Source organism: Pipistrellus kuhlii, unplaced genomic scaffold, assembly GCF_014108245.1.
Source record: "Pipistrellus kuhlii isolate mPipKuh1 unplaced genomic scaffold, mPipKuh1.p scaffold_m20_p_8, whole genome shotgun sequence".
Classification (NCBI taxonomy): domain Eukaryota; kingdom Metazoa; phylum Chordata; class Mammalia; order Chiroptera; family Vespertilionidae; genus Pipistrellus; species Pipistrellus kuhlii.
In genome coordinates this window covers 53,013,959-53,039,617 of record NW_023425584.1, presented here as the reverse complement: position 1 = coordinate 53,039,617, position 25,659 = coordinate 53,013,959, and the positions used below count along the sequence as shown (strand labels likewise).

At 32.3% G+C, this 25,659-nt stretch overlaps 1 protein-coding gene and 1 non-coding gene across 2 annotated transcripts; both read right to left on the bottom strand.

Moving 5' to 3' along the window:
• Positions 1–2,044: 2,044 nt before the first annotated feature.
• On the bottom strand, positions 2,045–25,659 carry RBM46 (RNA binding motif protein 46). Its single transcript, XM_036424237.2, has 4 exons — positions 25,497–25,659; positions 23,532–23,999; positions 22,276–23,058; positions 2,045–2,926 (listed from the first exon to the last, which is right to left on the bottom strand). The coding sequence occupies exons 1-4, from the start codon at positions 25,645–25,647 to the stop codon at positions 2,727–2,729; spliced, it is 1,602 nt and encodes a 533-aa protein (XP_036280130.1). The 5' UTR covers positions 25,648–25,659; the 3' UTR covers positions 2,045–2,726.
• On the bottom strand, positions 21,395–21,498 carry LOC118711982. The gene has a single exon (XR_004985919.1). It is a non-coding gene; the product is annotated as a small nucleolar RNA U13 (small nucleolar RNA).

Genomic DNA, 25,659 nt, shown 5'->3' with positions numbered 1-25,659 from the left:
CTTTTACATACATCATATGCACACATGCAAATATATCCCAGAAGTAGGGTTTCATGTGAAAAGATTTAAGTATTTGTAATTTTGGATGACAGCTGTTAAATTGCTCTATATATCATTTTGTAATCGCACTGGCAATGTATGCGAATGCACTTCCTTAAAGGCTTACCGAAAGTTTGTCAAACTTTAAAATTTTGCACATCTAAACTTTTAATTTGCATTTCTCTTATTAGATAAATAATATTTTAATATATTTAATAGTCATCTGTCACCTACCAATTCATGCATTTTATCCATTTTTCTCTTGAGTGGTCTTTTCTTATTGATACTTGGAAATATTTGAGATTAGCTTTTTGTGAAGAAGTTCCAATTATTTTCCATGTTTATCACTTGCTTTTTGATATAACCTTTGGTACTTTCTAGCTACTCAGGCTTTTCCTTTAAACTGGACCTATCTACCATTTTTATTATGGCTTCTAGAACTTGAATCAGAGAAATCTTTTCTTCTCCAACATTGTAAAAGCAAATGAGATAAAAATCAAACTTTCTGTACAAAAATTGCACAAAGATTTTGATAAAGGGATATTTTCAGAAGAGACATCAATAATAGCTTGTGATCAACTGACTAGGGAAGTCCTCATTTGAATCAAAGATCTTTTATAAGAATTAAAGCAGCAGATAACTAGTAGCTGTTCACAAGCCAAATGAAGTTCATATACAGGATGACAAAAATTAACTGCTCAACCACAACAATATCATAGAAAGGGACCGTGTTTGACAAGAATGTCAGGATTTCTAGATTTCTGGTTGAAGGGAACAAAAGAAATGAAAAACAATTAAATGAATACTACATTCTTTACACAGGATAGGTTTGTAGTTGTGAGTACCCAAACTGTTTATTCTTGTATTTACTAGTGTTTCCATACGCACAACTGTAAACTCACTTTTGCCCCACCTTGTGTAATTATACCAAATAGCATCAGCTACCACTTGAGTGCCTTCTATCTGGCAGATATTTTACCTTTAACATTATAAAGTGTTTATCACTATTTTACAGGTGTAAAATTTTGTCCAAGCTCAAAGAGCTGTTACTTGGCAGAAGTGGTCATCAAATCTGATATTAAAGTTTCCTATCACATTACCAAGAAACTCTAAATACACAGTGCGCTTGATAAGCTCCTCAACTGTTTATTTTTCAAGGTGAAAAAGCAATGTGGGAACTTGTAATTATTATGATTTGGGCCACTCCAAACATTCCTAAGAAAAATTAATGTCTTTTTCTTTTGATTTGGAATCTGAGTCACCTCTGTATCCTAAGGATATTAACACAGTAACTGTCATTCATTGTATGTTTGCTGAAGAGTGATATGAACCTGAGTCATGATAATTATAAAATTCATGCAATTCATACAGGAATATTAAGTACAGTATATTTGGTTATTTAAATTAGAAAACCTAAGGTAGTAAGTAACTTGGAAAGTTAATTACTGCATTTGGTTATATGAAATGGACTTTCTTTAGAGGATGAAAAAAAATTAGACTAATTTATTCTCCATAAAACTTGTGCTAGAAACTATTAAATTTCTCCTATTAAGAGAGATATTTGTAACAATTTAATATTCTATGTATGCAAATCCTGTGTCATACAACTACACAATGAACTGATCAACAAAGTTAATGTCAGTATCAAAGAATGTATTTTTGTCTCTATTGATGATGCAAACCATCAATAGAAATTCATTATGAATGTACACTACTGAAATATTAAACAATCAAATGACCTGATTCATTAATTATTTAGGAAACTTCATTGGGTTCATCAACAAAATATTTCCACAACAAAATATTTCCACTGGCCTCTGAAAAGGAATTTTATCACTGTATTTCATAAGACCAACAACTTTCTGAATATCCTTTGTTTTGGTCCCAGGAAGACACAGAGCCTATGACTGTACACCCAGTAAACACTCTTCTCGAGAAAAAGTCAAGTGATTGTGAGAGCTAATTTTTTGTGCCTACTAATAAAAAAAAACACACATGCATATTCAAACATCACATATTTAATGTCAAAAATTTGAATTCAAGTACAAAAATTAAACAACACATGATTTCAACATTAAATAACCATAACACTTATTACTCAAACAACTACACAGTGAATATCAAAAACACAAGTATAACCATATAAACCTTAACTACATTAACAGCAAAATTATGATTTATTTCTATAACAAATAATTAACTAAAATATTAATAGTTCAAGGACCACAATGGTTAATTGCTTTTTTCTTTAGTACCGAGTAAAATTTGTTTCTCTTTATCTCCTTCATTTCTTTCTACATAATAGTTAGATGCTTCTGGTTATAATTGTTCTCATCTCTAAGACAGATAGTGATCCTTGGTAATCAAATCCAGTGTAACCATTGTCTGCAAGTGCTTTAATATTGTGAAATGCTATATAGCAAAGTTATTATGCAAAAATTTAGCATAAACTAATGGGTTTTATTGCTTGCTCATGAATTATCGATAGAAGTATTTAAAGTGGCAAAAGTTTACATTTTTATAAGTTCTAACAACGGTGGATAATTCTGAATTATGGCTCATTTGTTGAAATAAATATATATCTATCATTTTAAAACCAAAAGTGCAAGCCCAATTCTAAAATAGAACAGTATTTTAATTAGCATGCTTTACAAAGAAACTTTCATACTCATGTTTACAGTATTTCTTCAGAAGAATGAGGCCTGATTGGAGATATACAGTCGCTGTCCAACATGGCTGCCATTAGCAAGTGATATTGTTGGTGATAAGGGATAGCTTGGATAAGAATAAGGCCTTGAAGTATAAGGAAGCACGCTGGGAATCCCAGAAGAGAGGGTAGCACTAACAGGGGAAAGACTATTTATTGAGCTGCGACGGAAATTGTAGTCTGTAAATAAATACATGAACAATTATGCTGCACATCTTTATGGATACAAATTTAATTCAAAGAGACAAAGCATTAAAACTATAATCACTGTTTAACATAATGTTGTAACACTCAAAATCCTGGCAATACTATATTGCTGGTTAAAACTGTGTCAGTATTCACTGCATGGCAAATCCTGAGTGTTTAATCAATCAGTATTATGTTTCTTTCACTGACAGTGCTTCAGAGATCTTACTAAAATACATTCTCGGATATCTATTTCTTAGATATCTATTAATTGTTTTGTGTCTTTTTTATCACAAAAAATCTCTGATTTCTAAAGATAAAAATAGCAAATTCATATTTGCTTCTCTTTTGGAAACTGTATTAGGTATCAAACCAGCAAAAACATTCACTCCTGGACTATAAAACTAACTGTCCAATATTTCATTATTTAAATACTAATATAAACATTTATATAACTCAACACATCAATTTAATATTAGCATCCTACTGGTACCATAAAACAGTAAAATGAATCATCTTTATAAAGTAAACTTCAAAAAAAACATTATCAACTTATGGTATAGAAAAATCCAAAAATTTAACCAAATTTTTAGAAAAACAATTACATTTGAAATATTACTGCTTCACAATAAACATTCATCTTATGCAGCAATAATTTCCTGCTTCATTAATTGTAATGTTTATAGATGTGTGTGAATATTAAAGACCAAATTTGTAAATCCCATACTTTCCAAAAACTCAACTATGTTCTTTAGTACAGAATAAGTCATAGGTGTGACAATAACTATAAAACAATTATTTATAGAAGTTATGATGTTTTTAAGAATGAACAAAAAGGAATTAGGTCATCTAATATACAGATAAAAGTTTGTTTTTATATTTCCTAGAACTATATATGAGGCCTAAAACAAATGAGCATTAACTTAATGTTGTCATGGGACTTAATATTTAGCCAACAGGAATGAGATCAACTGCAGAAGAATAAGCTCAAGCAACATCAGAAAGGACCTAGTTAAGAAAAAAAATGGAAAAATAAAAAATCAATTAAACATCGGTTTGATTTCCAGCATTGTAAAATACTAATTAGAATAACTTTATAATCTTTGTATTTTTATTTATGGTACAAGATTAGTAAAAGCAGTTTGTTCCAAGAAGACATGACATTAAAAGCATCTGGTTCAAAATATTCTTAGTATTTGAAAATTGGATAAGGAATTATTAAAATACTTTTATACCAAAGTACAATAACTGCAGGTATCACAGAATTCTTCTCTTAAAGGATCCACTTTGCCTAACGGGTTATGGTATTAAGTATAAACAGAAAGATAAAGCTCCTATAATTCAAATCATTGCTTTAAAAAAAGTTATGGTTCTCTCCTCCTAAAGATAATTACATCAATACACAGTCAATTTCTTTTAAGCCACATGGCTATGACATAACTAAAAGCTCTTTCAATTCCAATAGACAAGACTGAGAAGAGAAGATCTTTAGTAGGAGGGGAAAAGTTTCACAGAGAAACCACTTTCATTTTGGGTTTATATCCATTCAAGAGCTAATGTAGCCTATTCATGAAATGTGGACAGAAGAGATACCTTTGAGGAAGATTTCACAAACACAGCCAGAAAACTGACTAATGGCATATAGTGCTTAGGTCTGGAAATGTGCATTTCTGATAGTACCATACTGTAAGGCTTTAATTTTAAAAATACTTTACTCAACTATTATATTCTCACATTTTTAAGGAGTCAATCAAAATACAAAATTAGAAATCAACACTAATGACTTCATATAAGATAAATCAAAAGAAAATCTTCCCCAAATACTATAAAGATTAGAAAACAAAAAGCTTCAGATGTTTATAAGATTTGTAAGTATTTCATAGTTGTGCAACCCACACCAATATAGAGAATACTTTCATCACTCTAAACAGAAACCCAATACCTATTAACAGTCATTCCTCATTCCTATTCCCAGACCCAGCAACCACTGATTTTTCTGCCAGGCGTCCTCAAACTTTTTAAAGTGGGGGCCAGATCACGGTCCCTCAGAGAGCTGGAGGGCCGGACTATATGAACTACTAATTCCTACTGTAACACCTCGGCTGAGCTCACTGCCCAAAAAACCTGGCGGGCCGGATCAGACTCCTCTGCGGGCCACATGTGGCCCGCGGGCCGTAGTTTGAAGACCCCTGGTAGACTTTCCTATTCTGGATTTTTCATATAAATTGAACCATACAATTTATGTCATCCTTTCTAACTGGCTTCTTAGCATAAAATGTTTTCAAGGTTCAACCATGTTGTAGTATGTACCAGAACTTCTTTCCATTTTATATTAATTGTATGTATACTATACAACATCTTATTTATCTATTAACTAGTCAATGGTCATTAAGCTTGTTTCTACCTTTTGGCTACTATAAATAATGCTGCTAAGAAATGATTTGTACAAGATTTTTCATGAGCATATGTTTCAATTCTCTTGAATGAATACCTAGGAATGGAATTGCTGATACATATGGTAACACTATATTTAACTTTTTAAGGTATTATCAAACACAGCTTATACCATTTTACACTCCCAACACCAATCTATAAGAGTAAAGCACCTGATAGTTTGATCTACGCAATACATTTCCCGTATCTCATATTTTAAGCATTTATTTCAATTTGGATGGGACATTAAAATTTTTTAATGTTATTAATATTTCACCATTTTATTATTTCAATTGCTAATATTTAAATAGCCATGATTGAAATAATTCAATAGTTTTTCTTCACTGGGCACTGAATTTCATCTGAAAAACAAAGTGTTTTTTAAATAACACTGTACATACCCAGAAGGTAAAGTACAGCTGGATTCAAAGTTAAAAAAATTCATCTATGTTATAAAATATAAATTACATTTATCATTTATTACTTTGTACTTTCCATTCTAGTACAGAACATCAAAAGCTAAGTATAAAGTTGAAGGGAGATTTTTTAGAATTGCTAGTTATTAAGCAACTTAAACCTATGAACTATTTAAAAAGCATTAACTAGAAAAATGTAAGTGATACTTTTGGCTGAAATACATTAGTATGATCAAATTCACTGTTTTTTTAAATCTCACTTTCCCTAATAAAATTATATTTTGACAAAATTTAAAAAGATCTTTTTTTGTGTTTTAGCCCGCCCCCTAAAAAGATAGTTTTTATCCTCTACTTGATTTTTCCTATCTGGCAACTGACAGCAAAGGGCAAGAAGTAAATATTAAATGGCCGATGTTTTTAGTTTGTTTTTTTCCTAAGACTAAGCACAGAGTAGTTTAGGTGTGTTTTAAGATGATTTAGAGAAGGCTTTGAGTATGCTAATCTTAGTAATGGATGGCGGGTAAGAAAGGAAGTTATTGTCTCTGGTTCCTTATAAAGTTCTAGTTAATTAATTTTTTATTTTTACTAGAGTAATGATATTTTTCAGACTCAAATTCAGAAAAAATTTCATCTGCATTTGATTTTAACTAAATGGTTTTTTAAGTTTACAATATACCATGCCATATAAGTTTGAAACAGTGATATCTATAGGTTAAATTATCTGAAGATTATAACTTAAATCTTCAAAAACAAGGATTTGAAATTCTAAAAAATGCAAACCAATCTATAGTGACAGCAGAGACCAGTGGTTGCCTGTGAAAGAGCGGAGGAATGAATTACATTAGGGATGATAGGAATGTTTGTTTTATTGATTGTGGTGTCATTTAACAGATGAATATATGTCAAAACTGACCAAAGTGTAGTTTTTATTTTTATTCTTTACGATTTTTTAAATTGATTTTTAGAAAGAAAAGGGAGAGGGAGAGAGAGAAACATCTGTGTGAGAGCAAAACACTGATCAGCTGCCAGGGATCAAGCCCACTCTCACTGGGAATTGAACTGACCACCCTTCAGTGCATATGATAATACCCAACCAACTGAGCCCACCAGCCAGGGTAAGTGTGGATGTTAAATATGTGCATTTTATTATATTTCAATTATATCTCAATAAAGTTATAAACAAACCCAACTGTTTCTCTTGAATTAATTCCAGTGTTTTCTCAAACTACATCCCATACAACTGAAGTACCCCAAAAGAAGAATCCCTTAACAAAAAAACATTGGAAAAATTTAGGAAAGATAAGTTTGACAGTTAAACAGATTGCCACCACAATTATGCAATATGCTAATAAGCATTATGATTTCCCCAGGGGAGTACTCAGTACAGTTTTTCCCAAATTTGTTTGGTCTTAAAAACAGTTAGTATTTCCCTGAAGAACTTTATAAATCAGTTTGGCAAAAACTTTTAATAGGAATAACATATAATATGAAAACTTTAAAAGCAAAACAAAAACTCTTGAAATATATTAAACAGAGTGATTACAAACTCAAATACCTTCAGAGGCCAAGAAGTAACAAACAAAACTCAAAAAGAATCAAGTGGAAATAGTATGCATCTATCTATTTGTACTGAAATTAAGCCTACTTGCTTTCCTTTCAAAAAGCTGAAGAGACCCAACAAATCATATCTAGAGCTTCTAGTTTGCTACTTTGTATTAAGAGATTAATTATGTCAAATTTCTTTTAATACCAGTTTCTAAACCACTTGGAAAGACAGTAATAGAAAGGCAGCCTATAATAGAAAAAATTATGATCTGAACTGCAACAATCTAGGCTTCAGTAATAGCTCCAAAACTGTAGCTCACTAGAAATATCTGGGCAAAAGTGAATAGAAGATAAAATTCTTAAAAAAAGATAACTCGTTTCAAGTTTCATTTCTATCAGTAAAATAAGTCCTCATAATTCAAAATTTCAAATATAAAAACTTATAGGAAAAGGTAGTTCTGAGAATACCATATATTGGAATTTTTATACTAATACCTATGAAAAGTTATGTCTAAAGCATAACAAATATATTTCTTTGAATCTGCAGCATATTAATAAAAGCTGTTATATGCTGAGCACTTACTATGTGCTAAAAATAACTACACATTATCAATACTATTTAATCCTGACAAGGTAAGTACTATTATTTTACTCTTTAACAGGATTGAGGCACAGAAGGGTAAAGTAACCTGTTCAAAAACACAGAACTAGTTAGTATATGGTTTGCTATCATTGATTTTTAGAATGAATGGAAGGGAGAGAAAGAGACAAGAGAGAAAAACATCAGTGTGAGAGAGGCACATCGAATGGTTGCTCCTGTATGGGCCCCAACCAGGGCAGGGAATCAAGCCTGCAACCAAGGTATGTGCACTTGACTGGAATCAAACCCAGAACCCTTCAGTCTGCAGGATGATGCTATATCCACTGAGCAAAAACGGCTAGGGCCACAACATTCTTTTTGCTTCTACATGTAAAAAGGAGTTTAGATAATAATAATCTTGAATAGGAAATTAAAGGTAGTCTGTAGTTTGAGATTATAGACTCAAACTACAGATTACCTTTAATTTCCTATTAAAGCTTATCCTTCTCAGTTTCATGTTAAAGAAACTATACAATGAATCCTCATAAATATAATTTTTATTCTAAATCCTATCAACAATAATTTTAGATTACTAAATTTGAAAAGAATTAAAGTTCTATTTTTGAGTAAGTTTGAGAACTGCTAGATAATCTATATACATAGCATACCCATTCCAATTATTACATCGACCTTAACATACAATTTACCATTTTGGTGATTTACAATATATACTAGGCATGTTAAACATGTTGAGAAGACCTGAAATATGGAGACCAGTTTAACTTTTTAAAACTTTGCTTAATGGGTTTATAATTAATAAAATTATAATAATAAAAATATTTCACAAGGTTTTATTAGAAAATGTTAATTATTTCTCCTTATAATAACAACTTAAAATTGGCTTTCTGAAAACTAAATATATCATTTAATATTCCTAAGAGATTTTCTCTTACCTTTTTATTTTCTCCAAATTCTTCTACATAGGTCCAGGCTGAAGAGATTGTGTTCCCTGTCTGTAAGCAGTGAAGACAGAAGAGAATTGAGTCTTTAGATTGATGTTATCTCTATCTTGGGAGTGCATGGAATCCTTGATAATTTTAGTTACAACTTTTTATCAGTAAATAGGAAAAATTTAGAGAAAAGGAAACAAGTGACAAATAGTTATCATTTCTGAAGTTCTGTGAAGATGGGCAAAGACAACAGTATATTGCTCTTTGAATGAAAATTATGAGTTAATACATTACCAGAAAAAGAACATATCTTTTTGTACAAATCAAATTGTTCTTAGTTTGTTTTTCTAAGGACTACTATACTAATAAAATAAAGGTTTTTAAAAACAAATGTATTTACCTAGTTTCTGTAAGTGGATTGCCAAAGAATCTAAAGTGAATTTGATAAAGATCAGTACCTTTTCCTTCAGTCTTAAAAAGAGATGAATGGATGCCCAAAGTAACACTAAACTTAAAAAACATTTTTCTTTTTAACTGCTAAACTTTATTTACTTGAAGCCTAATTTAACAATATACAGTACATCTCTAGAGTCATCCTTTTTACCGGCGTATAAGACGACCCCCTAATTTTTACAGTTAAAACATAGGTTTAGGCCTATATTTGCTGTATAAGACTACCCCCCACTTCAAAGAAAAGACTTACTTTGCTGTCAAGATCTGCAGGTAAATTTTGTGCAATTTTGGTCTTTTGCCCCCGATTTTCAGTTGACTTTTTTTTCTCGTTTCAAAAGTCGTCTTATATGCCGGAAAAATATGGTAGTTTTATACTTGCTCAAATAGGAACTAACTTATCAATCCTCCCAGTGAGAACTTGAAAATGTAGACAATTATTGTAAAAGCAAAAATATCTACCTGAAAGCATTGAGAATGACCAAAGCAGTAAAAAATTATGGGACTCATGGCCTAAACAAGGAAGAAAACTCAGAGAAGTACGCACATCTTTTGAAGAAGTGTTTCCCCTAGAAGGACTGGCAAATTCTGAAGAGGGATCTTCAAGGCAAGAAAAGATGACCATACAAAGATTTAACATATGTGTAATTGAAGTACCATATAAAGAAGAATGAGATAAAAGTAATACTTGAAAACAGAATAACTTAGAACTTTTTAAACAGGTGAAAAACATTGATCTATAGATTTTAGAAGTCATGAAAAGTCCCAATTAAGATAAAAACTAAGAAAGTACATATAAGTTCATCATAGTAACATTTCTGAAAATCACAGGTTAAAAGAAAATCTTAAAAGTAGTAGAGAGCAAAAAAAATAGTTTATGTTCAAAGGAATAATAAGTAAATGTCAGCTGACTACTCAACAGAAACAAAGGAAGCCAGAAGACAATTAGTGGAAGTATAACATGGAAGGGCTAAAGGAAAATAACTGCTTATCTAGTAAAAATACCATTTCAAAAGCAGGTAAATTAAAGAAGCATTCAGGCAAATTATACTGAGGTTATTTGTCATAAGCATATCCAAAGGAAAATAAAAATGAATGTCCTTTGGTCAGAATAAAGAAACAATCATAGTGGGAGCTTAGAAGTGTAGCAGGAATGGAGAGCAAAGGAAATTATAAATATTGTAAATGATAAATTACTATAAATGTATATTAAGTAAAAACTATTAGTATTCTGCATAGTATCTGATGGAGAAAACCACATATCACCTGCCATGTTGGCACATGTGCCTTTCAGTGGCAATGCTTGTCCAAGCACAAACCTAAAATCCCAAAAATCCCAAAGCTACCTTGTTAACAAGATTATGTTCATGAGGTCTTTGTAACGTAAAATGATTCACTTAGGATTCAATATACGTTCACATTATACTAGAATGATCTGGTTTACAAGTTTGATGGGGATAAAAGTGTTTCAGAAAAGGAGGTTAAACATTGGGGGTGTGGGGGGATCCCATCTCAGTGTATTTTGTTAGAAAAATAATGTCCCACATATTTACCATGTGTTATCCAATGTTTAACATAAGACAAAGGTCAGTTTTTCATTAGAATCATGTGAAGGTAAAGAGAATAGTAGATAAGAGCCCACCTCTTAGCTAACCAGGGTTCCTGGGTGAATTAATCTACTGAAGCCTCTGTTTGTTATAAAAAATAAAAATAAAAAAAAAATAAAAAAGTATAGACATTAAAATAATATTCATCTCTGATACCATCAGGATAAAGTATTAGATAAAGGCATTTAGCACAAAGCCTAACATATTAGTGCTCAAAGAATCTTAATTATAGTAGTAATAATATTTCTTATTAATTATAGGAAACTCCAATGTTTTGGCTTTGTTTTCTGAATACTATTCTTCAGTACTTATATAGCACATTTGAAATAAAAAAGGCAGTGTTGTGGGCCTTTTACACAATTTTAAATAAGTACACATAATTACCCTATGAAATAGTTACTATTTCCATTTACACATGAAGAAACTGAAGGTTAAAATAACTTTTCCAAGTAAGTAATAAAGCTGGGATATGAACCCAGAAATTCTGAGTCTATGTGCTGTACTAAATTTAAAGTACTAAATCTCCTTTTGCTGAAATTCTATCTAAAATGCAATATTCTAGGTTCCTGACCCACTCATCTTCAAATTAGGTCAGATTATCTAATTATACATTCTCATAACACCTGTACACTTCAGTGTTTATCAGAACTGTAACTGTAACTGTAAATAAGAGTCTCCTCAATATAATGTATAGTCTATGAAAGTAGCAACTGTGTCTGATTCACTACAGTGATCCTCTGGACTGTATACAAAGCAATGTTCAGTATTTTTTTAATTAACTTATATAGAAAGTGGGGCAAAAGTAGGTTTATCATTGTTCATAATGAAAATAATACAAAAATTAATGAATAATAATACAAGAATAAACTCTGTGTCTCATGTACTGGAAACCTACTTTCACTCCACTCTGTATTAACAAGGATTAACAATCAGCCAGCTGCCAGTTAATAACTGACAATGAGAACAGAAAGACTAAAGGAGTAAATAATAAACAAAAGAATCATGAGAATAATGCCAAAAACAAACTTCCTTAAATAACATTTTCAAAAAGCAACTTTTCAGAACACTTCAAAATAGAAAGACTAATATAATATACTCCAAAAGGTGTAAGGAAGATAATTCTGAATTTTAAGTCTAATACAAAACCTTTTCTTCTCCCATGCATTTATTTAACAACAGAAACATATTTAAAATAAATCATAAAAAGTTAGGTTTTTTTTTAGTAGTAGTTTAAAAGCTTACATGATCTAGGTGATATAAAAGCATAATCTACTTCCCTGAAACTTTCCTCAATAGACTAAATTCCAAACACTGGAGCTTCATATTAGTCTTTTTTCCATGTGTCAATTTTTCAAACATCTGAAGATAGCAATCATATTCCCCCTATAAATGTTAGTATGTACAGGTTAAATATCCCCAAATACTTCAGTTGTTCACTGTCCTACTTCATATAACAGTTTCCAAGTCCTCCATAGCTGTCAAGGTTTAATTAAACTCTGATGCCCAAAGCAAACATAATCCTAGACAACCTTGGCCAGGTAGTTCATCTGTTGGATCATCGATCCTTATAGCAAAATGGGTTGCACAGTCAAGTCCCAGTCAAGGCACATGCCCTGGTCAAAGCTCGTAGAGGCAACCGATCAATGTTTCTCTCTCACATGGATGTCTGTCCATCGTCTCCGTCCCTCTCTCCCTTCTTCTCTCTAAAAGTAAAATAAACATTCCAGATATAATCTAAGCAGAATAAAATTTAGTCTGAATATTACATAACTTTTCTATTTTGCATTTAATTATTATATGAAAATCTCTAGAGTAGAATGACTCAATTTGGCTTTGATATCCTAGATTCATTATAAATACTCCTCAGAAGCTAAGAGAATGCTTTCACAGGGTAAGTAATTCTACTCTTGCTTAATATCTCCTCCTTCCTTCTAGTTTATAAGACAAAAGAAATAACTTTCCAATGCTCTGTCATTACTATTTCTATGTGTGACATACCTATAGTTCATACCAAGGAATCCCTCAAGGGACTCTTGATCACTTAAGGAAACGATTTGTGATGTCTCAAGGAAACAAATGTAGACATATAATATACACAGGTGAGACTCATTTAAATTAATACTTCGCTGCTTGAATTACTTAACTCTTGCTTTTGGTAAAAATTAATTTAGTTCAGAATACAATTTTAAACCTTTTTCCAAAAGATTCATAATGACTCAATTAAGCCTTATAATTCTGTGCCTAAAATAATCCAATACTTTCATAAATCCTCAACTACAGATTTGATCATCCTTGAACAAAAAATTAATATAGCAGAAGGAAAAAAAAAGCCAAATACATATATGATACACATACTGCAAATTGATTTGATTACTCCATAATATTCAATATAACTAGCAAACAAGCAGACTAGTACAGACAGTCCTCAGGTTACGTCGGACTCAACGTAGTTTTGTGGTTACATCACCATCTCCCATTTATTTGTTTAAAAAAAAAAAAGTTCCGTCATTTAGACGTATGTAAGTATGTGCTTTATGTATTTTTATTATTTATTTACCATAAAGGTCAGAAATTAATATCTTTCTCTTATATATTTTTAACTGTTTCACTTCATTACTGCTGTGTATGTGCTATGTGAGTGACACGTAGTTGCTTATGTAGGTGGGTTCCGCCTTACAGTGAAAATCGCATTATGTCGAGCCGTAGGAACGGATCTCCGAAGTAACCCAAGGACCTACTGTATATTGTTGAAACAAAGGTAACAAGAAAAGAGTTAATGACCTTGCAGTCATAATTATAACAATCTATCTAGAAAATAGAATTATGAAGGTTTTAAAAAAGTGAAGTATCTCTAATAATAATATCCTTAGAAAAACAGTAAAAGAAAATCAAAAGCTAAAGAAAAAAATGAAGGTCACTCTGGCTAGGTGGCTCAAAGAATTGGGGCATTGTCCTATACATCAGAAAGTTGTGAGCTAAATTCCAGTCAGGGCAAATATCTAGGTTGTGGGTTTAATCCCAGTAAGGGCATATAGGGAGGCAACTGACAGATGTTTTTCTTCCTCTCCTTCCCCCTCTCTTTAAAGTTAATAAAAATATATCCTTGGAAGAGGATAAAAAAAAAAAAAAAGAAAAAGGAAGGAAAAGTGAAGGCCAACATAGATATCTATTAAAGGTGGATTTGAACCTACCAGTTTACATTTTTTATTTATTCAAGAGTCAGAGTGCCAATAGAATTAATTTTTGTATAAAAACCAAGTTTTTGTATAAAAACTATACTGTTTAAACACACAACAAAAGAGAGATTTCAGAGTAAATTCACCAAAATTTTAGGCATTACAGATTGATGTTTCTAATGATTGCATCCCTATAAACTGTTTAAACAAAGTCATAGATACAATTATAGTATAAACTGGAGGCCCGGTGCACGGGATTCATGCACTGGTGGGGGGCGTGGCCTGTAGGGATCAGCCTGCTCTGGGAGCGCTGCTCACCCCGAGTAACCAAGCAGCACTACCAGTCCTGGGTTGAGTATCTGCCCACTGGTGGTCAGTGCACAGGTGGACCAGCTGTCCTGGTTGTTCCGCCATTCAACTGTTCAGCTTTTATTACATAGGATCATTATCAGCATTGTATACAGATTATATTTACTGAATCACAGCAATGCAAGTCAAATGAATCATTTTCATAGAATATATATTGTGCATAGAAAGTCTACATCTAGGCCATTTTTAATAGCTCAAATATCACTTGCCATGAGATAAATAATGGCAAACAAGTAACTAATATACGTTCAGCCAAATACTACAAATTTAAGGAACAAGAAAAACCAAGTAGTTATTAATATACTGGTTATTTAAAGCTTCTAATTAGTTAGGGAAACTAAAGTTTATTTGTTTGTTTTATTTAAATCCCTAAGGGAAGTTAATCATTCTTGGAGGTATTGCACTACCAGATCTTAGATAAAAAACGTATTACTCCAAGGAGAGGAAGAAAATTGGTTCCCTATATACCCTGACTGGGATTAAACATGCAATGGATAAATAATATAATTTAAATTAGCTAATCAAGAGTAGATTCTATATTTAATCTTAACCGAAAGACACAGAAGCAACTGACATGGGGTAATTTTAAAGTGGTTAAAGTACAGATGGTCACTTGAATAAATTTTATCGCAGTAAAACCTATTTTCCAAAACAACTTGTCTCCATTTTACTAGTTCATTCACTAAATTATACTGCTGTAGTATAAGCACTCACTATCTACTAAAGGAAGAAGCAGAGACAAAGGTGTAATAGGCTGAAGGCTATGTGCATTTTCTCACACAGACTTTACTGATTCTAAATCCCCCAAAATAAGCAAACCAAAGGAGAGAAAAATCAATACAACACTGAAGTTCTATTTATAGCCAGGCTAAAAAATATATTTAGGTGACACCATGTGGCAAAATTATGCATTGCTACTGATGTATAAGAATGGAGAATATGAGGCAAATTTTGTTGTGACATTAACCCAAGAGGGGAAATTTTACAATGCATTATTTTCTAAAATTCAAATTACAAAGTCAGATGTATTTACAAATTAATAAAGCAGTAGCAACTGTTAAAACTGTTTTATTAATCAGAACAAGTATTTTAGGAAAGTATTAGCTAAAGATGTTGAAAAAATTACTGAATAGAGGATCAAGCATGATTAAATAAATGGATAAAAGTAAATTAAATCACATGACCACTTTAGCCAGTTAATAACAACTATGGAAAAATATTGGTCAGATGATATGTTTTAATATATTATACATCATTTTCCTAGGTTCTCTGTTACAAAAAGAAAATTTCAAAACTTTTAAGTAATTAAGTTGTTTTATAAAATCTTGGTTTTGATTACAATTAACAAATCCATATAAGAAAATAACCAAAAAGCAACTACATGTTCATACAAGCAAAACAGGTGGCTGACTGACCCTTTCATTTTTTAATCCAGTTGTTCTGCTGTAAGGTAGACAGATACAAGCTTTGAATTGCATAAAGGAATATTAAACTGAGAGTTAATTCATGCATAAGTTAGCTCTTAATTTTCAAATATTTGAACTTAAGTATGTACCTTGGTAGACAAAAAAAAAATTCAAGTGTTATTTTTGGTCCTTCATAATATTTTTAACTATATTTTAAACAAAACCATTAATTGGGAGGATAAGAGAGTACTTAAGTTCACCAAATAAAACCCTCCCATGGTAAGGCACTGAGGTCCACAAAGAGTAAATGATTCATTTGCCATTCCAAGGTCATAGTTTGTTGGTGGCTGAGACTGTAGGTTGTTGTACTTCTATTTGATTACTCATTACTATCCTATATAATAAAAGGCTACTATGCAAATCAACCAAATGGCAGAACGGTTGCTATAATGCGCACTGACCACCAGGGGGCAGATGATCAAAGCAGGAGCTGCCTACTGGTGGTCACTGAGCTCTCACGGGGGGAGTGCAACTCATCCAGAAGCCAGGCTCATGGCTGGTGAGCGCAGCAGCAGTGACAGGAGCCTCCCTCACCTCCACAGCAGCACTAAGAATGTCCAAATGCTATGGGGAGTGGGCCTAAGCTGTCAGTCGGACATTGCCCGAGGGTTCCTGGACTGAGAGTGTGTGCAGGCCGGGCTTAGGGACCCCCCTCCTTCTCCGAGCACATGAATTTCATGCACCAGGTCTTTAGTATTAAGTAAGCTGCTCATAATACTAATCTATAATAATAAAAAGGTAATATGCTAATTAGACCAGATGCCATTCCAGTTGTCCTGCTGGATGAAGCCAGAGCCGGAGGGAAGCCCAGGGAAGAAAGGACTACTCTTGCATGAATTTTGTGAATTGGGCTTCTAGTTCCAATAATAATTATGGTCTGTTAATACAGTGTAAGTAGAATAAAAATTATAAGGAATACCACATAATAGCCTGTTAGAAAAAATATTTAAATTTCAAGAGGAATAGATGTATATTTTCATGAATATTGGGCCCTCCATGGAGGGTCAAAGACACATAGTTGAGTTAATGGAAATCTCATTTCACCACTTGATCAAATGGAAACAAATTAAAGTATAAAATGTTGATGCTGATGCTATTTCTTATTTATCTAAGTGAATTTTAAAGCAGACTTAGCAAATTTTGTTCTTTAATATATCAGTCTGAAATACTATCATAATAGTCAAATTTGTAATTAAAACTGGTAAGGAAAGAATAACTTTCTAAAACTATCATTTTTATTCTAATAATTTGTCATTACTTTTTCCATTATAATACAGTACCATTATATGGTTCCTAGCTTAAGAGTTTCCTAAAATTATTTCTTAAATAAATAAATAAATAAAAAACACTGAAAGTTTCTCTTTGTTTCAAAGCAATTTATTGGCAAATTTCTAAAATCAAATTTGATTTTTTATATTTCTGCCCATCAATCTGGAAATAATGACAGCTCATAAGAAAAAAGCACATTATTTTTCACAATAAAACTTCTCAGAATACTATTCCTTCATCCCACTGTCTTCTATTTCATAACTTTCAACCAAATTATAAGTGAAATATATATACTAATATTTTACCACTCACTGTGCAGAAAAAAGTTAAGATTCTAATAATGTATATAATTACAAAGTCAAATATAAGAAGCAATATGCACGTCAGCCATAAAATGAATATTGAAAAAAGAAAATATAGGATATATAAAAAGATGAATATTCTAGATTAATCTAGAAAAAAAAGTACTCGCTTAGAGGAAAAGCAAGTAATATCAACATAGTTGTAATAAAAAAAATACAGTACTTGTAAAGTTTTAAAAAGCATAACTCCTGAAATTTCAGTTAACTAAAGTCCACTTACTTTTAATTTCCAATTATTAAAATCTAACTAAAATTATCAAAAACATTATATACAACTCTGCCATTAATCCACCAGCATGCTGTTTTTCTAAATGTCTGCATGTGGTGTCCCTCTCTGACCATAAACTCTTCTTACCATTTACAACACAGATCAGGTGTGAGGTGTGCTCTTCCCTTTGTACTCCCAAAATACCCTATGCTTGCCTTCTTCAGTAGCCTATGACTCCGTTAAGCAAAAACAATGTTTTATTTATCTTTAGCTCCAGATTGCTTAGGAAGTACACTTAGCACAGGAAAGGCATTCAAAACAGATTTGTTCTTTAATTAAATTTCATCAGTGATGGCCAAAACAACAGAATACTCAGATTAAGGTTAAATCAATGGCATAAACTGGTTTGTAACAAGAGGCTCTTCATCCCTATCTTAAAACTTTAGGTAGTCATACAAGTAAAAAACAAAACAAACAAACAAAAAAGAACAAAAAACAAAAACAAAAAAACCTACTTCACCAGTATTACAAACATAGAAACAAGAAAATAAATGCCTTGCCTGAATGAGTTGTTAATAAATATCTCTCAAGGTGAATTATCAATACACACTGAGGTGACCTCCCTCTTTCCAGTAAGTATTCTCCAAGATTTTCTTCTTCAAAATTATAACTCTCCAGAGCTTTTCTTTACCTCCTTGATTTTGCTTATTCCAGTCCTAGATGATGAATAATCCTCCAGGAGAAAGTTGTGGCAATAATAGGAGGCCCCAATTCAAAACAGAGGCAAAATTTTAAGAATAGCAAAATTATTCACACTCATAGTCTGATCTATTATTAAAGATACAGTATTTTGAAACAGAAAAGTCTTATTTAAAAGATATATTAAATGACCCAAGAAGTCTCCATACATCAAATATTTGGTATGGAGCTAACTATATCCTACACCGCAACTCTGTATTCCACCCATTAAATTCAATGAGTATCCCACTTACTACAAGTTACTAAAAATAACCAGTTAACACAATTTCTTATCCTAGGGACTGAGGTTAGGGAGGTTATTCTCTGACATTATGAGGATGAAGGTAATCTCTAAGTTAGAAGTAAAAGAAAAATGAGGGTTCAATTTTGGCATTATTCCTGCTTTCCTCCTCATAAGGGGCATTTTGCTTAAAATAGAGCTCACTTTAAATGGGAACAAAAAACAACAACAAAATATTTTAAAAATTAATGTTAAGGGACTATAACAAGTGATTCTGGGATTCTGGTAAGAGCAGTAAATGGTCACTAAAAGTAAACTCTCAAATTCCTAGTACTCATTTAGATGCCTAGTACCCCTTTAAAAAACTTCTATTTTCCTCATAACACTAATGAGAGTCTTAATTTAACCAAATAAAGTCTACTTTTTTTTTCAAACTTGAAAAATGAACATGGTAATGCCAAAACAAAGTGGACATTAAAAGTATATTCTTAAAAGAGCTCTGAAATAAAAGTTAAATTAACAAAGATCATCAAATAATGTTCAAAATAGCATTAAACTAAAAAAAAAGCATCAAATTGAAAGAATAGAAGTGTATTAAAGTAATTACTACCCCAAAGAGATCATCTTAAAATAACAGTTAAATTCACTAACTAGAAAATTATATTCAAATTCTTTAATAAAATAAGAGCCAAATGTTATTTAATACTTAATGAACTCCATTTGAGGGACTCCAGAACAAATCAATAACTTCTCAAGATCTTAGAAAAATCCAAGGCTTAAAACATATAAATATTTAGCAGGATAGCAATAACAAACACAACACTCCTTCCCCTCTATGAACACAACACTACCACCATTATCTCAACCCTGAACATCCAATTAAGCCCTGCAAATTTTCTCTAAAGAAAACTTCATGTAAAAACGCATTAACTTTTTAAAAGTCCAGACACTCAAATATTAATAGAAAGAATAAGCACATCAGATCATCGCCACAATGACATTAACTATATCCTTTACCTGCCATGTGGCATCATATGATCTGGCTGTCTACAGCACCTTAAGTGACTTAAATGACAACTGAAAGCCTGACATTTGTTTTTCAATCACAAATTCATAGGCCCCTGATCTCTGACTCTTCCACATCTTGAATTCTCTCTCTCCTTGTCCTCAGTTGCCTCTAACTCAACCTTCACTCATATTTCTAGACAATTACAATAAGAAATTTTCTGTTACTGTCTGTAGACAAGGCCTTAGACCTTGTATATTGCATCCAAGCCCATAGTTTAACTGAAAATTTTGGCTTTTATTTGGCTTATCTCTTTTCTCTAATGGTGAATAGAAACTGAAAAAATATATAAAACACAAATTACTTAAGTTTTTATTATAAAATTCTTTAATATAAAGTTGATAAAATCTAAAATAGATGACTATAAAGCAAACTGCCTGTGCCCTCTAAAGATTTCATTTATTGAAGTTTATTTTATTCCGAATTAACATAATCAAGCTGGGAATACTGTACCTGAACAGAGGTTTTCTTTGGGAACTAAAAGCTACAAGTTAACTATGGTCCTAGTACTCAAGAAAAAAAAATCACTTTAATATTAAATTAAAAGCTGATGAAAAAACCTCTGGTTTCATTTAACATCTGATCTTCTTTATGGGAGAACCAGATGGAGAAACCATGTCTAAATAAAAAATATGACATAAAATAAACTAAGGAGACTGTTTTAAGAATCATATTTAAGTTAAATTTGTAAGTGAGGATAGAAATAAAATATATTTCAGCATTACCATGTTGGATCAGATATAAGTATCCTGGGAAAATCTTGCTCAGCAACTAATTATCTATATTTGCTCCAAAAGAATAATTTGATCCATTTTTCTCTAAAAACCCTAATTTGATTTGCTACCCACCTAATTTTACATTTAACTTTGTCTTTATTAAAAGAAAAATGGAAGGTTTCTATTATGTACATTAATGGAAACCATACCTAATAATTTATTAATTTAAATGACTAAAATTACCAAATATTTCCAAAGAAATAATTAAGGACAGTACTGAAAAATTTCTTTGAAGGAACGTCTACATAAGTCCTAAATTTATGACCAGATCTCCAAATCAGAATCTCCTAAAAATATTTATAATACCATGGGCGTGGCTATAATGAATAAGCAAATCTAAATAATATAAAAAATTACTTTCCCCTTTGGTAATGTTTTTCTTTTACTATCTTAACAAATTTAAGGATATCAATTTTAAATAAATATAAGCTTCAGCAGTACAGTTCTGCAATCATATAACAAATCAATTTTAAGCTTAGCGAGTTTGACAACTGCAATAAAAAAACACACAATTATAATCCTTAGTAGGAAACTTTCCTTTTTACAGTTGACTTTCAAGAAACTACTACTCTTCTAATAAATAATATTTTGGGTACAAAGTCATCACCAACTGAAATATATAGTTGCAATTTGAAAAATGAAATAAACTGATGAGAAGGGAGTAGCTAACAAAACACTAAAAAACAGAAAGTAGGGAAATACCAGAGCAATATTACATCTCTTCCTTCACAATGCCAAATATTTATTTAGCATCTCTTCCTTCACAATGCCCAATATTTATTTAGCATATGGTCTTTCTTTTTTTGTGTGTGTCAGAGGGGAAATATGCTGAAGATGTAACAAGGTTTGTGGGAGGCACATCCTGCACAAGAGTGTAAGCACCCCATCATCATACTTATGGACTACAAAAGGATCCAAAGTCTTTCTTAACTATCCCACAAATGTTTTAGAAAAAGTTACTTTTATCAAAGCCTGAAATTAATGGTCATAAACATCTTTTAATTATGCTTTTTGTCTTTCATGAGTAATTTCCAGATTGGTGAGCATAAAGCTGTCTACAAATGACCCATCTGAAATGCCTCTGATTTTACCAACTTCCTACCCCTATTCCAAAAAAAATATTACTGGGTAGGCTTCATCAAAGAAATTGGTTTAAGTAACAAACTCTGTAACATATAGAAATTATTTCAAATTAGGATCAGTCATTACAAAACAATAAACTAATGAAACAGAATCATAAACTCTAAAGTAAATATGCAATGTTTTAAAAAACTAAATAGCCCTGGCTGGTGTGACTCACTCAGTTGGTTGAGCACCCTCCCATGCACCAACAGGTCTCTAATTCCATTCCCAATCAGGGCACATGCCAGGGTTGCTGGCTTGATTCTCGGTAAAGGATGTGTAGGAGACAACCAATGGATGTTTCTCTCTCATACCAATGTTTCTCTCTCTCTCCCTCTCACTTCCTCTCTCTCTAAAATCAATAAAAACATATTTTTTTTAAAATAAGCTAAACAGGATAAGTCTCTATAGGAAAAATCTCAAAAAAATTTACCTCAAATTCATAAAACTGAGATAAAATTTATGCTAAATACTCACCACTAAAGTTGAATTCAAAATAAATAGAAATTTATAAATAATCTATAATATTCCATATACTACAATATTATTTAAAGTATTTTCAAACTTACCCAAATGAAGTAATGTAAACTGGGCTGCCAGTTCCTTTGCATCTTCTAACGTAGTACAGAGCTTGTCTGGCATGAAGTAACTCTGGGATCCATTTGCAATAGCAGGAATAACGATTTTATATACCAAGAGGACTTTGCCATCTTGACTTGTTGTTGAATATAAATAATATTCTGGTGGTGCCCAATTATTTTTATTGCAGTAATAATCTAAATGCATTACTGCAGAATTGAAATGATTTGATTTTAAAGAATACATACTAATTGGAGTAAGCTTTGTTCCAGGAAAAAATGGGTAAGTGCATCTATCGATTTCAGAGGGGCCTGGGCTATGCTGACCATTGAGACGAGCTGGAAGAGCTGGTGGCTTGCCTAGAGTTTTTGGATGGCTCTCTTCTTTGTTAGCAAACACAATCAAATTTTCAGAATTGGGGCTAATCTGACCATTAAGATGCTGTCTCCAAGTATTTTCTTTATTTACTGGTTTTGCCAGTGTTACCTCAATACTTGCTCCATCAATGCACTTCCCATTCATAACAGACATAGCAGCCACTGCATCTTCTCGGTTGAAAAAATGAACAAAAGCATAATCTCTAAGTTTCTTTACTCTTTCAACTGCACCAGGTTTGAATTTATTGAATTCTGCTTTAATTGTTTCCTCTGCAGTTGAAATCATTAAATTTCTAACATAGAGAACTTTAACTCTCTGCATGGTTTCCTCATCAACCTCTTTCTCTGGGTCAGCCCAATCCACTTGAATGGTATGGCCCCATAGTTGGAATGTTCCTACAAAAAAGAATAAGTTAATCTGAAGACAATTAAAACACAAGTCAAATATTATTAAGTAAAACTGTTTCTCTAAAGAAGCGGAAACTCAAATACATATCGATATATTTGGTTAAGTATTACAGTTTCCCACTCACATGAAAATTTACTAGGGCAAACCTAATCAGAACTTATGGTAAAACTAATTTTAAGACTAAACAAAACAAATATACTTCAAAGAAAGATCAGTAGAAGAATCAGACATTGCTTTTGGATTTTTATCAAGCAACAATTAACTTATAAATATATCATCCATTAATCAGTAAATTATAAATGATTAATTTCATATAAACAACTCATTTGCTTACTAACTTAATCCTTATTCCTCTAAAGGCATTATGTATTTTCATAATATTGATCTATAAGGTACTGTCATTTCTTAATATTTACAATAGAGGGAATATGAAAAAATAACCTTAAAAAGGATAGGTTACCTGGAATTAGTTTTCTCCGGGCCATAGCAGCAGCTCTGTGGGATTCATATTCAACAAATGCAAAACCACGATTTTTAGTCTTATCAGTTGCACTTGGATAAACAATGACATCTACAACTCCTTCTGTAACTTTCTTCATTTCATCCAAAATTTCTTCTTTCTTCTTTTCCTTGGGAATAGCTCCAATAAATAATCTGCAATTATCCAAGCTTACACATACACCAATAAACTTCCCTGGTCGAATCTCATAATTATTAAGAATTCTGATGGCTAACTGGGCTTCTTCTTTTGTAGTGTACATGACAAAAGCATAACCTCGATTTTCACCACTAAATTCCATCATAAGTCGAAATTCATATATCTTCCCAGCTCTTTCAAATACAGGGACTAACTCATCTTCATACATATCACGAGGTATTTTTCCTACAAAAACTTCACAGCCTCTAGGTGGAGGTGGACCTTCCCAACCTGAAAAACAAAAATACAGATAAATTTTAATAAGATATTTATATTCACCATTCATTCATTGCACAAATGCACAGAGAGCTTTCTTTGTATTATGCACTATTCTAGGTGCTGGAGGATCCAAGAGTGAACAAAACAGAAACCTCTTCCTTTGTGAAGCACATATTCAATACAGAAAGAAGACTGAGTAGTAAGTGCTATAAAAATACAGCCACAGAAGGGTTAAGTTTTTGTAGTCAGGTAAATCTTCTGTGATAACATTTAAGTTTAAGCAGATACCTCAATGAAATGAGAGAATGAGCTCTGAGGATATATCAGGAAGAAGAAAAAGCAAATGCTTTGTATATTAGAACTCAGAACACACAGGCTATATGGCTAACATGTACTTGAGGGAGGAGTAAAGTGGTAGGTAAAGTGGTCATCAATGTAACTAGAAGCCAAGATTTCATTTTAAGTTTGATAGGAAGTTAATTGGAGGGTTTTGAGCAAAGAAAATGCATTAGCTATTGGTAGAAAAACAAAACATTATATCTAACCAGAGGCTCATGCATGAAATTCATTCATTGGGGGAGAGGAGTCCCATCAGCCCAGCCTGCATCCTCTTCCAGTCCGAGAGCCCTCGAGGGATGTCTGACTGATGGCTTAGGCCTACTCCCCACAGTCGGACATTCTTGGGACTGCTGAAGAGGTGGGAGAAGTTCTCACCATAGCCACTGCACTCGCCAGCCATAAGCCTGGCTTCTGGCTGAGTGGTGCTCCCCGTGGGAGTGCACTGACCACCAGGAAGGTAGTTCCTGCACTGAGAATCTGTCCCTTGGTGGTCAGTGTGCGTCATAGTGACCGGTCATTCCACTGTTCGGTCCATTTGCATATTAGCCTTTTATTATATAGGATTATCTGTTTGCATCTGATTTAAATCTAGCATAGACACCACTCCTTCCTCTACTCACTGATCTTTCAAATTCCTCCCAAAGACCTCCCCTTTAATTTCTAGAGTACCCTTTTCCAAAGTGACTCAATCCTGACTTCTTTTCAAACCAACCTAATTTCTTTCTCAACTGCTTCTTAATGCAAGAGAATTAAAAACTGTAATGGTAAAACATGCCTAACATTATAAAATTTACCTTCTCCCTTACATTAAAAATTGTTCTGCCCTAGTCAGTTTGGCTCAGTGGATAGAGCAATGGCCTGTGGCCTGAAGGGTGAAGAGTACATACCTTAATTGCAGACTCTATCCCCAGCCCTGGTCAGAGCACATGCAGGAGGCAACAAATCATTGTTTCTTTCTCTGTGTCTCTTCCCCTCCCCTCTACTCTCTCTAAAAAATCACTAGAAAAATATCCTTAGGTGAGGAGTAACAAAAAAAATGTATTGTTAAGGTCTAAAAGCAGTTACAAAAAATAGAGCTACTGTTTGGGATACTTGTAAAGATATATACATAACGAAAATGACTACACTAAAGCTTCAATTTTTTTTTTTTTAACATAAACAAATCCACACCTGGAGGAGGACCACCAAATTTCCTTTGCCCATTTTCTTGAACCATGTTGTAACCAGTCTTTTCCATCAGAGCAAGTAATGCTGCTTCATTCTGCGTACCAGTTCGGACTTTACTGCATCCATTTGTGCCATCTATATTTTCTTCATTCATGGCTGCAGTTCC

Bases quoted from the DNA above. Each gene is read 5' to 3' on its own strand.
- RBM46 (XM_036424237.2), bottom strand. From the start codon at position 25,647: ATGAATGAAGAAAATATAGATGGCACAAATGGATGCAGTAAAGTCCGA. The intron at 24,000-25,496 runs GTGTGGATTTGT...TTTGTTTTTCAG, and splicing joins ATTTGGTGGTCCTCCTCCAG to GTTGGGAAGGTCCACCTCCA. The intron at 23,059-23,531 runs GTAACCTATCCT...TCTTTTTTGTAG, and splicing joins CCGGAGAAAACTAATTCCAG to GAACATTCCAACTATGGGGC.